Source organism: Neomonachus schauinslandi, chromosome X (assembly GCF_002201575.2).
Source record: "Neomonachus schauinslandi chromosome X, ASM220157v2, whole genome shotgun sequence".
In the NCBI taxonomy this organism is placed as follows: Eukaryota; Metazoa; Chordata; class Mammalia; order Carnivora; family Phocidae; genus Neomonachus; species Neomonachus schauinslandi.
This window is the reverse complement of record NC_058419.1, coordinates 15,096,719-15,111,817: the sequence shown is the minus strand read 5'-3', so window position 1 is coordinate 15,111,817 and position 15,099 is coordinate 15,096,719. Positions and strand designations below refer to the sequence as shown.

The 15,099-nt window shown below is 46.1% G+C and overlaps 1 protein-coding gene across 1 annotated transcript in view; it reads right to left on the bottom strand.

Moving 5' to 3' along the window:
• Positions 1-14,823, bottom strand: part of ARHGEF6 (Rac/Cdc42 guanine nucleotide exchange factor 6) — a 97,176-nt gene extending 82,353 nt beyond the window's left edge. The window contains exons 1-2 of the mRNA XM_044911999.1: positions 14,659-14,823; positions 13,358-13,441 (exon numbers count right to left, since the gene is read on the bottom strand). Of these exons, the coding sequence (XP_044767934.1) occupies positions 13,358-13,441; positions 14,659-14,823 (249 nt within the window). The remainder of the gene's footprint in view (positions 1-13,357; positions 13,442-14,658) is intronic.
• Positions 14,824-15,099: the final 276 nt, after the last annotated feature.

The following is a 15,099-nucleotide window of genomic DNA, read 5'->3' as shown; positions in this document are numbered from 1 at the left end:
ATGTTAGGATTTCAAAAGAAGATCTCTCTCTAAAGCATGACTCACTTCTTAAGAGTTTGCTTAACATAACTAAAGACTTAAGTGAACTTTTTTTTTTTTTGATAACGCTATGTTATCATTCATGAACACTAGTCTACTGGGATATATTAAAATTCCAGTTAGGAACTAGCTTTCATTGAGCCTGATGAGTGCCAGGCACTGTGCCACATGCTTTCTCTGCTTTCTCTCATTTCCAGAAGGGGTAGTGCATGCCTGACAATAACAAAGTAGCACAGACCTAGTATTACAAGCAGAGAGCTGCCACCACGGAAGTTAGCACACACCTAAGAAGTGGCCGACCCAGGTCAGTTCAAGTCCAAAGCCCAGGCTCTTAGGCACTGCACTCCTCATGCATGCGACTCCTCAAGAACACAGGTTTCGGGGCGCCTGGGTGGCTCAGATGGTTAAGCGTCTGCCTTCGGCTCAGGTCATGATCTCAGGGTCCTGGGATCGAGCCCCGCATCGGGCTCCCTGCTCGGCGGGGAGCCTGCTTCTCCCTCTCCCTCTACTGTTCTCCCTGCTTGTGCTCTCTCGCTCTCTCTGTCAAATAAATAAATAAAATCTTAAAAAAAAAAAGAACACAGGTTTCCCTGACCAGGATTCACACCCAGACCAAGATAGGGAAAGTCACAAATTCGAGCCACTGGACTGCACAGCATGTGCTGAGTTGCCTGACCCCACACCAAAGGGCCCCAGATGGTTATGTATTCGGGGGTCTGCTTTCTAGAGTTTTCCCGCCTCCTTTCCTGGCGTGCTGTTGATTTCACTGCTTCCATGCTGTGCCTGGATATGTACTCTTTCTACCGCTGCCAGCACGGCTAGTCCCCGGCAACCCCCCTTCTCCCTTTATCACGGCCTTCTATCTCAATGCTGTTCTCCAATTTACAAAGTGCTTCCACATACCTTATCTCATCTAATCTAATTTTCTATTTCTAATCCGTTTGGGGATGAGCAACCAGATTACCCATAATTCCAACACGCTTAGATAAGTAAAAGTCATTAGGCTCCAAGTGAGATCCTGAGGCAGTCTCCCAGGAATAAAGTGCGGAAGCCTTAGTGCAAAGATGGTGGGAGGGGGGCATCTCTTCTGCAGTCCAGACCTTCCCTCACCACTCACTCATGCTACTGGTCATTCATTTAATAAACATTTACTGAGTACCTGCTATGCGTACATGTTATATTGAGTGCTGGGATTATAAGAATGATCAAACTCAGCTTCCTGCCTTTGAGAAGTGCCAAGACTAGGAGAGAGATAAACGTGTCCACAGATCCCTATAACGAGAGTGGCCCGCCAGCATTAAGATAGCCTGGCACAAAGGATTATGGGAAGGGGGACGAGAGTTGCCCAATCCAGCAGAGAAGATTTTCTAGAAGATCTGAGGCTGTGGAGGAAGCTTGGTATCTCTTTCTTCATGGTTCTCAGCTAGGTGGCAGACACTGGAGGTAGCTAGATGGCTGAACTCTAGATAAACCGTGGAAATGGTTCTCAAATCTGGATGCACATCACAATCACTTGGGGACCTTTCAAAACAAACTAATTACAAGACATGGTGACTCTGGGAAACTGTCGGGCTGAACATATACATACCCTGTGGCCCAGCTGTTCCACTCCCATGTACAAACCCAACAGAAATGTCCACCAGAAGCCAGGCACAAGACACGCACAGCACCCAGCAGCACTGTTCACAGCAACCCCAAACTGGAAACAACCCAGATGTCCACAACAGGTGAATGGATAAACAAAAGATGGTACATCCACAGGATGGGATACAACTAGCAATAAAAAGAATGAACCATTCGGATCCACAACATGGGTGACTTGGACAAATGTTACCCTGAGTGGAAGAAACCTTATACAAATGAGTACCTACTGTATGATTCCACTCATATAATGTACTGAAACAGAAAAAAAAAAAAAAAGAATCTATTGTCTTAGAAGTCAGGGCAGTGGTGCCCAATGGTGAGGGGTGTGTCTGGGAAGGGGCATGAGGGCGGCTTTGGGGTGCTGATAAGGTTGTGTTTCTTCATTGGTGTGCTGATTATATGGATGTGTTCAATTTTTTTTTTTTTAAGATTTTATTTATTTATTTGAGAGAGAGAGAATGAGAGACAGAGAGCAGGAGACGGAGGAGGGTCAGAGGGAGAAGCAGACTCCCTGCTGAGCAGGGAGCCCAATGTGGGACTCAATCCCGGGACTCCAGGATCATGACCTGAGCCGAAGGCAGTTGCTTAACCAACTGAGCCACCCAGGCGCCCTGGATGTGTTCAATTTGTAAAGATTCATCAAACTATATACTTAGAATTTGTGCGATTTCCTGAATTCATGTTATATTTCAATATGACGCTTATTTAAACATTAAAAAAAAAAAAAAGAAATACCAGGGTGCCTAGGTAGCTCAGTCAGTTAAGTGTCTGACTCTTGATTTTGACTCAGGTCATGATCTTGGGGTTGTGAGATCGAGCCCGGTGTCGGGCTCTGTGCTCAGCGGGAGTCTGCTTCATATTCTCTCTCCCTCTCCCTCTGCCCCCCCCCCCCGCACTCTCTCTCTCTCTCTCTCTCTCTAAAATAAATAAATAAATCTTAAAAAAAAGATTCTCTCTCTCCCTCTCCCTCTTTCTACCCCTTTCCCTCTCTAAAAATAAAAGAAAGAAAAGAAATGCCCAGGCTTGGGCCTCACTACAGACCAGTTAAGCTCAGTGGGGTGGGGGTGGGGGAACCCAACATTTGTATTTTGTAGAAGCACCCCAGATGGCTCTGATGTACAGCCATATCTGAAAAGCCAGGGGCTTGGTGTTCCTGTATTTATCAATAGCTCCTTTTGGGGGGCAGCCTGGCACATGGCAAAGGGAATGAGTTCTGGAGTCAGGCCCATCAGCAAGGACATTCTGATTTGCACTGACGGTGTGGGGCATTTATCTGGATGATCCCCAAACCTCAGTTTCCTCCACTGTATAATGGGCACACCACCACCTCCCTCCCAGGATTGTTGGGACTTAAAGCACCTAGCACAGTACCTAGAATATAGCAGATGCTTAAGAAGTGGTAGCTAAGTGGTAGCTACTCCACTCCTGTTCCTCCTTTGCATCTAAGTACCTAAGTACAGTGATGAGCAGATCGCTGTAAATGCACAAAACCCACGCTCTCCAATTTCTCCTCCTGAATGAGTTTCTTTGTAAAGACTGAAGTAATATTATACCTGGACTAATGATGTCAAACGAATATCGGACATTTCTGGGCCCTAGTTTGCTCACTCTATTCAGCACCTGCTATCCCTGAAGATGAATGGAGAGGACACGGACCGTCCATAAATACAAACCACAGACCCTCCTTTGGAAGGCTTTACTCCTGCCCTCATCCTTAAGAACAGCGCCAGCCCTGTGCGAGCAAAGACAAGGCCAAGATGTGAGTTGGCAAAAAGAACAGAAAAAATGAATAGCTTGGAAGACATACCATCCGTAAAATGTGCCAGATGAAACGCTTTTGTATAAAATGTCATCGTTTAGTAAAAACAAACCAAACAAAATCCTGAGCTGAGAGCAGAAGATCCAGGTTGGAGTTTTGATGCTATGACTGGTAAGCTGGATGACTTTGGTTAACTAACTTTTCAGTTTCCTACATGCTTTACAAGGGCACTGTGAGTTTCAGATAAGGTAGGTAGAAGGCATTCTAAAAAAATTAAGCAGCGAAGAAATGCAAGATGACAATACAAGCTGCAAATTTACTTTGTTCCAAACTCCAATCACCAACCACCACCACCCCAGAAGACTGAGAACTCTCTGATATTAACCACTCCGAGCACACCCAGCCTGAAGCTCGCTTATGTAAGAAGGGACTGCAGCACTGCCTGGCATGTAGCATAATACTTTGCTTAAGAGAAATCCTTGGAAATGCCTCAGCTGAAGTACAAGGGCAGGCCCAGGCCTTAACGTTTTGGAGAGAGGTGCTCTCAGTCACAGAACACCAGAACTGTGGCTGGAGCAAATGATGTCATCCAAGCTCCTCTTACCATGGTCAATGTCAAAATTAAGATAGGAAGTTCAAGGACAAATTGTGGGCTTTCCAGGCAAAAAGAACTTAGAAAAGCAGTTTGGACCTTAGAATCTTGTGGTTAAAATTGTTACTACTTTACAGAACATCAACCAAAATGTATCCTATTCCGTGATTTCTTCGGGGGTTACCTAAAGCTTTTATTCACAAAACCATAAGTAGTTGCGTAGGTAAATATGTTCCCTTATTCCATTTGTATTCCCACTACACGTTAAGGAAAGAAAAAAACTCGAGTGAGTCACCCCTATAGCCCAAAACAATAACAAACCAAAAATAAGATTTTTGAAGAGACAGAGATAAACTTAAGGGCTCTCCACTCTAGAGCTAAGAAACGAAATAGCTCAAATACCTGTTGGGTTCCTAAATGACTGGAAAATGAAAACTCGGAATTAACTACGGGCATGTTGGCACACCTTGCAGAGTACGGGTCTTCCCCCATCCACAACCCATTCCTGCGACAGACCTGTGTACTCGACGCCGAAAATATCCGCAAACGTGCGGATGCCGGGGACTGAGCTGGTGGGGGGTGGTGGGGGAAGGCATCAAATTAGTATCGAAAATAGTACTGTTGACTCCTGCCCTGGTTCCGAGGGAAAGAAGGAATCCTGTCCGCTGCAAAGCCGGCGGCCAGAGCCGGACAACTCGCCCCTAAGTTTGGCGCGTCCTCGCTCCGCGCCCTCGGTCCCCCGTCCCCCACCCCCACCCCCCCCCGCCATCCCGGCCCCCCGGGATCCCAGGGCACTGCCAGGCCCTGGCCGAGCACCGACCCCGCGGCTGGGGCTGCGAGCCTCGGCAGGGGGAGGAAGGGCGGCTCCTCTGCAACCCGGGTCCTTCGGCACCACCCCGGCCCTCGCGTTTTCCCCTTCCCTTGACCCACCCCCCCTCGCCCCCAGGCAGGTCACCTGGCTCGGCCGCTGCCCGCCGCTCCTCCCGCTGCTCGCTCGCTCGCTCGCTCCGGCCGCGCCGCCGCCGCCGCCTCCTGGAAGCAGCTCGCCCTCGCGAGTCACGGGGCCGGCGAGCGGGCGGGCGAGCCCGTGCCAAGGCTGCGGGAACCGTGCACCCCAGCCGGAGCTGGGACCCTGCCCTGAGCGCGGCCGCCACCCGAGCGAAACTGGAGAGCTGGGCTCGGCTCGCTCGGGCGGGGAGGGGCGGCTGCAACTTTGCTCCCGAACGCGGGCGAGGAGGGGGCGCCCGTCTCCAAACTCCGTGCAGCGCCCGCCACCTCTCCAGCGTAAGGATTTTCTTTATGCCTTTTTTTTTTTTTTTTAATCTAAAGGGAAGCCGGATTCTTGCCCTCAAGTTCTTGCTTCCAGGGCCGTGCGGCGCGGCGGGCGGAGGAGCGCGGCGCCGAGCGGCTGCGGGAGACGCGCCCGCCGGGTGCGCTGGCGGCGAGCCGGGCCAGGGCGGGCGGGAGCCGCTGCCCGGGGACCCCGCTGGGCTGCGCGCGCTGGCCCCTCCGGGCCGGGAGCCAAAGCCAGGCGGGGAGAGCGGCCTGGAAGGACCGGGCCAGCGGCGGGGAAGCGGTGACCCGGACCTGGATCGCCGAAGTAGGAACTGGAAGTGACAGCGGCAGGGCAGCAGCAGCCGCCGCCGCCGCCGCCGCCGCCGCCGCCGCCCGGGTAGCCGTGGCAGCGGCAGAAACCGCGGAGGAGCGGCGGCGGCGGCGGCCACACTGCGCATGCTGCTGCCGCCTGCAACCTCCGAGCCCGGGGCCCGCTGGCGCCCGGCCTAACGCCCGCCACTGCCGGAGCCCCGGGAGGGAATCCCGGCCTCGCGGACTAGCCCTTCCTGGCGGCCCGCGTCCTCCTGCCGCTCGCCGACGCCACTAGGACCCCCCCCACCCGGCTCTGTGCCGAGCCGCCGAGACAGCGGGAAAGGACGCGCTCTCCGGCGGCCCTCCACATCTGTCCCTTCCCCAACTGTCCTGCATGCCCTTCCTAGGCTCTCTCCTAACAGGACCCAAGTCAAAGGGGCCTGTTAGGAGCATAAAAAGGTTCATGATAGATGGGGAATATTTACCGCCTTACTTGAAGTCCAGTTTTTACAGAAATACGATGCAGTCAGTAAAAGATTAGGACGGCCAGAGCCCTGGGTGTCAGTCAGTGTAACTCAGGGAAATTCCATTAGGAGTGTCAGATTTGCTCAACAGAAAAACAAACAAACAAAAAACAACTTACCGATATCCTCTTTAGTCTTCCCACTAGTACAAATTGAGCAGCTAAATATACAAAGCTCTGCCCAGCAGAAACTCATGGACTTGAGCCAGTGAAAAACAGAGTGTCCAACAGTTAGACATTACCAATCCCTGCTCTAGTCTCCTTTCACAGATGAATCAACTGAAGGGGGGGGGGGCGGCGAGGCTCTGACTTCACACAGGTGGCAGACTTAGCCTTGAAGGAGGGCCTGATTGATACCCATTACAGCTACTGACCTCACTCCTCCAAGATGGTTCTGCTCTCCTGGAGCTTGAGCTCTCTTATGGGAGATTTAGCCTTGACTCTTGGTCATTAGTAGATCTGCCTTCCTTCCAGAACTGCCTTCATGCAGAGCAGTCCCTGGGAACCGGCAAATCGTCCATCCCACAGGCCCCACTTTGGGGCTGGCACCCATGCTGTTCCAGTGACAAGGCAGATGGAGTGACTCAGGGAGACAGGAGGCAGTGAGGGGGTGGGGGCAAAGAAAAGCCATACTGATACCAGCTGGTACTGGAAAGAGAAGGAGAGAGAAAAGAAAGAAGGGAGGGAGAGAGAGAGAGAGAGAAGCACTAATTGAGCCTCATATACATTCAGTGAAATCCTTCATGAGCAAAACATCTTTTGATAAAAGTAGGCTTGGCCCAGGAGCAGAATAGGAGATAGTAGGGTATCCCCGGCAGTGGGTTTGTAGTAAAGGTGGCAGGGGACGAAGCAGGAGTACCAGCTGGGGATGAGGCCAGGAGGAGAGCACGAAGGCTGTAGCCAGAACAGTGTAGTCAAAGAGGTATCACCCCAGGCCACTCTCAATTGATCAGAAGAACTGTATCTGTCCCTCCTCCTCCCAAGTTCAAAGGCAGAATGAAAACAAAACCACCATTGCTAAAATAGGTTGTCAGAGGACTTCCTGGTCACATTAGTGACACTCTACCTAGATATGAGGGTTTTCCCATATGTTCTAGAAGATCTTCTCTTGAGGCCTGAGTGTCCTCCCTGCCTTCTCCATTCTGTAAACAAATAAAAAAGATAGAGCTGGTTCACAGAAAAGGAAATACAAATGGACTATAAAGGGGTCAGAAGATGTCCAAACTCACTAGGAATCATGAACCTCAAATTACAGCGGTAAACGAAATACCATCTTCACCCAACGTTTTAGCAAACATGAAAGATAAATAATGGGACATGAGGAAGAAGGCACTTCCTACTCTACTGGTGGTAGTAGAGCTTCAGATAGCATTTTGTAGGGGTTTGAGAATATCTATCAAATTTTGACACAGTAATTCCATCTCTATGAAGAAAAGTGCTTCAAGAATAATCACAGATGTACACAAATCCATCTCTATGTGCACATACAGCCCCATGACCCGCTGGGACTTATCCCAGCAAAGCAAGATTGATCTAACATATGAAAATTAATCAAAGTAATATAACATATCAAGATAATAAAGGACGAAAACCAATGGTCATCTTAACACATACAGAGAAAGCATTTGACAAAGTCCAGCACCCTTTCATGACCAAAAAAACCCCCCAAAACCCTCAAAAAACTAGGAATAGAAGGGAATCCTTCAATCTGATAAAGGACATCTATGAAAAACCCACAGCTAACAATCCTACTTAATGGTGAAAGACTGAAAGCTTCCCCCTAAGATTAAGAACAACACTAGGATGTCCACTTTAATCACTTCTATTCAACATTGAACTGAAGGTTCTAACCAGGCAACTTAGGCAAGAAAATGAAATAAAAGGCATCTAGACTGGAAAGGAAGAAGTAAAACTATCTCTATGCACAGATGACATGATCTTGTACAAGAAATCTGCAAGGAATCCAAAAAAACCATTAGAACCAATGAAAAAGTTCAGCAAAGCTGAAGGATACAAGATCAATATGCAAACATCAATTGTATTTCTATACACTTGCAATCAACAATCCAAATATGAAATTAAGAAGACAATTCCATTTACAATAGCATCAAAAGGAATACAATTCTTTGGAATAGACTGAACCAAGGAGGTATAAGATGTGCACACTAGAAACTATAAAACACTGTTGAATGGAATTTTAAAAGACCCAAATAAGTAGAAAGACATCCTGTGTTCATGGATCAGAAGACTTAATATTGTTAGGATGGCAATACTCCCCAAAGCCATCTACAGACTGAACACAATCTCTATCAAAATGCCAGCTGGTTTTTTGGGGTTTTTTTTTTTTTTTTGTGGAAATGGACAGGCTGATCCTAAAATCCATATGGGCACACAAGGGATCCAGAATAGCCAAAATGATTTTGAAAATGAAGAACAAATTTGGAAGACTCATGCTTTCTGATTTGAAAACTTACTACACAGCTACATTAATTGATTGAGTGGGGAAAAGAATAGTCTTTTCAAAAATAGTGTTTAAGAGAATGAATTTGGGAGATGCCTGGGTGGCTCAGTTAGTTAAGCATCTGACTTTGGCTCAGGTCATGATCTCAGGGTCCTGGGATTGAGCCCCATGTCGGCTCTGCACTCAGTGGGGAGTCTGCTTGTCCCTCTGCCCCTCCTCCCGTTTGTGCTCTCTCTCTCTCTCTCAAATAAATAAATACAATCTTTAAAAAAGAGACAATGAATCTGGACTCCTACCTCACACCATACACAAAAATTAACTCAAAATGATTCAAAGACCTAAATGTAAGAGCTAAAACTATAACACTCTTACAAGGAAACATAAGTATAAATCTTCACGACCTTGCATTAGACAATGGTTTTTTAGACATGATACCCAAAACACAAGTAACAACAACAGAAATAGATCAATTTGACTTCATCAAATTTAAAAAACTTCTGTGTTCCAAAAGATACTATCAAAGTTGGGGAGGTGCTTTAGAGAGTGCTTTGTTTCTTAGATGTCTCAGCAGATCTCCCTGACCAGTTGCTAGCTGTGTGATCTTCCAGAGACCCTAGGACACTACAGCCATCTGAGAACACAAAGATGGAGGTCCCTTGGAGAGGCCCACTGGCCACCCAGAGGTTCAGAAGGCCGTTGCTCTTTAATGGGGCCGCCGTGCTCCACGGCCAGTACTCAAGATGTCACTGTGCTGCCCCATCTCTGGTTTCATTTTTCTACATTTCCCAACTGACCCTTTCAAGCCAGCACTCTGTCTTTAGATAAATAACAGTGTGTTCTGGGGGCGCCTGGGTGGCTCAGTCAGTTAAGCCTCTGACTCTTGATTTCGGCTCAGGTCATGAGCTCAGGGTCTTGAGATCAAGCCCGCACATAGGGCTCCATGCTCAGCGGGGAGTTCTGCTTGCGATTCTCTCTCCCTCTGCCCTCCCCCCACTTGTGCTCTTTCTCATGCACACTCTCTCACTCTCTCTCTCAAATAAGTAAATAAAATCTTAAAAAAGTCAAACTCGAAAAAAACCCAGTAAAATGGTGGTTACCACGGGATGGGGAGATGGGGAGATAAAAATTGATACTGTTTAAGGGCACAAACTTGCAATGAGTACTAAATAAGCCACAGTGATCTAATGTCCGGCATAATATTGAATATAGACAACAATATCGTACTAGTATTATGTGACGTGATAGATACCACTGCAACAGCAATCATATTACAATATATAGATATAGCAAAGTAACATGCTATACACCTTAAACTTACATGCCGTATGTCAAATATATTCAATTAAAAATTTAATTTAATATTTTTTTAATTTTTTTATTCTTATGTTAATCCCCATACATTACATCATTAGTTTTAGATGTAGTGTTCCATGATTCATTGTTTGTGCATAACACCCAGTGGTCCATGCAGAACGTGCCCTCCTCAATACCCATCACCAGGCTAACCCATCCCCCCACCCCCCTCCCCTCTAGAACCCTCAGTTTGTTTCTCAGAGTCCATCGTCTCTCATGGTTCGTCTAAAAATTTAATTTTAAAAACTTGGTAAATATTTGTGTCTCGGTCTGTCTCCTAGCTAGCTACCTGGGAGCTTGAGACTGGATGGTCAGTACTCCTGGCTGCGGGGTGCCCCCGGCTCAGCTTTCAGTCTCATGCCTTAGGTGCATTATCTCATTTGATCCTTAAAACAATCCTACGCAATAGATATTATTAATGTCTCCTTTACGCAGATGAGGAAACTGAAAGAGAGGGAGGCCAAGTAACTTTTCCCGGAGTCCACAGTCAGTAACTGACCAAGCCAAGACTCTAACCCAAGCCTGTCAAACCAGAGAAAGTTATGTGCTTAGCCATAGTGCCAGATACCACCTTATTCCAATATCCCTATGATGTTCAAGCCAGCCTCAATGATCAAAGAGAGACAAAAATATGCCCAGTGCCTTTATTCAAGAAATGAAAATTAGCATATACTTTTCGAAAGATTTGTACCCAAAGTGGGTGAAAATATTTTAAGCATTGGTACTTAAAGGAGTAAGCATTAGTTATCATCAGAAAAAGCTACTTCTGTGAAACGACTCATTCTCCCACAGTGCTAGACCCAGGAGGTGTTTCTGTATTATCTAGTATTCTTAGAACTGCAAAGAAGCTCAGGATACCTTCTGGCAGCTTCATAGCGCAGAAATCATCAGCAACCTCACCACGTTTTTATTTGTCAAATAAAAAAGAAAATACCATGATCTGTTCCATAGGAGACATTATTCTAGAAGATATATAGAGAGGTCTCGGGCTACACCTACCTCAAAAGCCACACACACACACACACACACACACACACGGGCACAGACACACAGCTAACAGTGGGCAATAGGGACACCTGGAAGAAAATATTCTGAGACAACTATAGCCTGATGCTGTAGCTAACTTTAGGAAAAATTCTGAAGCAAGCCAAGTTTATCTGGGGCAAAGCGACTTGTATTACTACTACTAATAATAGCTAACACTTGGAGAAATACTTACTAGGTGCCAGGCACTCTTCTGGGGACATGAATTCATTGACATCTTATACTGATCCTATGAGATAGGTGCTGCTATTATTCCCATTTTATAGGTGGGGAGACTGAGTCACAGTCAAGGAACATGCCCAAGGTCACAAAGCTACTCCTGAGAGAAAACCGAGTGTTTGAACCCAAGCAATCTAGCATCAGAGTCCATGAGCAACCCACTACTAATACTTCTCCACAAAAAATACTGCTAAAAACGTGTCTATACTTCTTATGTCCCTGGTTCTCTGCTGAGCACTGTACATACATTATCTCATAGATCTTTTTCGGGTCCAAGCTCTCAGCTCTAAATTATTATGTAGTATCTCATTTGATCCTTTAAAACAACCCCATGAGGTAGCAATTATTGTGTCCATTTTACAGATCAAAACACTGAGGCAAATACCTGAAGAAAACAAAAACACGAATTTAAAAAGATATGCACCCATATGTTCATTAAAGCATTATTTGCAATAGCTAAGATATGGAAGCCACCCAAGTGTCCACTGACAGATGAGTGGACACAGATGTGGTATATATGCACTCAACCATAAAAAAAAAAAAAGAAGGAAATCTTGCCATTTGTGACAACATGGACAGACCCAGAGGGTATTATGCGAAGTGAAATAAGTCAGACAAAGAAAAACCATTACCATATGATTTCAATCATATGTGGAATCTGAAAAACAAAACCAAACATAGCAGAACCGACTCCTAAATACAGAGAACAAGCTGGTGGTGGCCAGAGGGGAGGGGACTGAGGGGATGGGTAGAATAGGTGAAGGGGATGAAGAGGTACAAACTTCCAGTTATAAAGTAAGTAAGGCACGGGGATGACAAGTACAGCATAGGGAACATAGTCAGTAATTTGTAGGGGTGGCTGGGTGGCTCAGTCAGGTTAGGCAGCCAACTCTTGATCTCGGCTCAGGTCATGATCTCAGGGTCCTGGCATCAAGCCCCATGTCAAGCCCATCATCGAGCCCCCCATCGGGCTCGGTGCTCGGCAGGGAGTTTACTTCAGGATTCTCTCTCTCCCTCTGTCCCTCCCCGCCCCCAAATAAATCTTTAAAAAAATAATATTATAGTAACATTGTATGGTGACAAATGGTAGGTACACTTACTGTGGTGAGCACTGTGTAATGCATAGAATTGTCGAATCACTACGTTGTACATCTGAAACTAACATAATATTATATATCAACTACAATTTTTAAAAACCTACAATCTTTTTTGAATGAATGTATAAGACTTCAGCATCATTTGAATGTACTATAACTTATTTGACTATTCCCCTATTGCTAGATACTGATGTTGTTTCCATGGTTTTTGCTTCTGCAAATAAAGATGTCTCACACACACACACACATAGACACACAGAAACAGAGAAGTTAAGTAATTTGACACTCAGACAAAAGTATCACCTCCTTTCCAGCAATACCCCCATACGTACTCTAAGGATCCATATAATATAAAACAATGTAATGTAATTTAATACACAATTTCTACCACAGGGGCAGGTTCTCTGGGATTTTCAAGGCCTCTGTTCTAAAGTGTTAATGGGGTGGGGGGCGCCTGGGTGGCTCAGTTAAGCATCTGTCTTTGGCTCAGGTCACGGTCCCAGGGTCCTGGGATCGAGCCCCGCATCGGGCTCCCTGCTCCGCGGGAAGCCCGCTTCTCCCTCTCCCACTCCCCCTTCTTGTGTTCCCTCTCTCGCTGTCTCTCTCTCTGTCAAATAAATAAATAAAATCTTCAAAAAAAAAAAATACATAAAGTGTTAATGGGAAAAAGTGACAATATGCTTTCTTCTCTTCCCAACTCAGGGGGGTTACAGTGACTCCCTAGAGCAGCCAGTTCCCCCTAACAGGGAAGCACCCCATACAACCTCTGTCACCGGAAGCCTTGCTTTCAGGGCTCGGATGCTGTATTAAAAGATAATCCTATCCTGAGTTTTGATTTGGTTTGGTTTGGTTTGGTTTGCTTTTGGCACTGGTTTCCGGAGAAGACAAACTAGCAAGCCACCCCTGGAGACCACCAATCTTAACCATGGTTTCCATAAAATGCTACCCCGGTGTGACGGTCAAGATCAACCGAGGACTTGCCATACAGCACCATCCTCACCAGCTCACCAGTGGGGCGAGGCACCCCGGGCGGGCTTACCTGCACTTGAAGTGTCGCACATCCTTTCAGGAAGTCACTGATATTGCTGAGGCAATCAGCTTCCGTTTGGGGCTCCGAACAGTACTAGAGAAACAGAGTCAGAGGTCATTTGGACACTGTCATCCCATGCCAAGCATACCATAGTCCTCATGTTCTGATAACTAGATAGGTAGGCTTTCTAAGGCAGGGGCCACATTGCTATCAATCCAGGAAGAGAAATAACCACTGGAGGAAGTGATGTAACAGTCTAAACGGTCGGTCTCTTTCAAATGTCACCAAACTTTCAGTCCCAAACCATCTATCTCTACTGACAAACCCTTTTTTAGCCTTCTGCCAAAGTGTGGGGGTAGTGAATTGGATCCAGACTGTTTTTTGAGCTTTGGTTCTTGCTTTTAATCTATTACTTTGCTCCCTCCTCCCCCATGATAATTTACTAAAATCCTGTTCTCCCATTTAGTGTTTGCTACATTTGGGAACAGTTCTGTATGCTGTAGTACCGTTTTAGTACTGTTTTTCTTTTTTTCAAGTTTAAGGAAACTTATAAGGAAATCAATTTGCTCGATAAAAATACAAACTAGTTCAAGAAGGCAAAAGAATTCAGGTTATGCTCACAGTCACATCCCTTGCTAACCTTAAGAAAAGAGCTGTAGGATTCAACCTTTTAACTTACTTAAAGTGCCTACTTTAGAAATTACCCATCCTCGTGATCATGGCTTTCCAACATTAAAACTTTTGGCTTTTTAGAAGAGGGTAAGGTTAGTTTCACTTTGAACACATGTTGCATTCAAAACACATATCTGGTTTCTACTGTTTTAGCAAACCTTTTCTGACATTTTGGATTATTTCTCCTGGTTGCCTGTTTCAAAGGGTATTTTATTTCTTTGAGCAGAAAATCGACATTGATTTTAGCCAAACTGTCAATAAATACCATCAATATCTGTCATAAATCATCCCATTATTACGCAGACTCATATATACCCCAAGTTCAAAACACTCCCTTGGTACATGGGGAGGTAGAACACGTATCTCTGGACGGAGCAAACGATAGGGGTATTTTCTCCTTGTCCCCTGGCACCAACGGTGTATCACGGTTTTACTATCTTTGGGGGCCCAACTGCGAGAGGATAACCTTTCATTTTCTGAGTTTCTCAAACAACAAAAACAACGAGAGAAGGCCAAACTCTTAGGAAGAGATTCAAGGGGGCAAGTCCCATGGCCCGGGCAACAGAACATCTCAAGGGTTACATTATTGCTGCTCTCTGGTGGTGAGCAATCCCAAAGAGACTGCCCATTTCCCTTACCTTTTCTAGAGAGCCCGGCCTAAGTCTGTTGATCAGTTTGCACAGCACTACCCCATTCTTCAGTGAGGACTTCAAGAACTCCTCCGGGTCACAGATGGTCTTTTTGGGGGAATCTAAAACTCCCAAGGATATAAGCCATGTCACGATTCGCTCCTCTGGATTCATCACTGAGGACCGCACAGCTCCCTGGGGCAGCTGCAAGGACTAAGCCACATCCGTAATTGCATCTGCTACTGCCTTCCGTTTTTATAAGTTCTCTTCTGTGGCTTGCAGAGCAAAGCGTTTCGACAACTTTTCTTAAATAACGGTGGAACCCACTCGAATTACGGGACCTTAAAGCCACAGAGATCACACTTAAAAGATGAAGAAATAAAAGGAATAAAAATCCTTGGATAATGCTGGGTTTCTTTTTCCAAACCTGCAAAACAAATTCATGAGGGT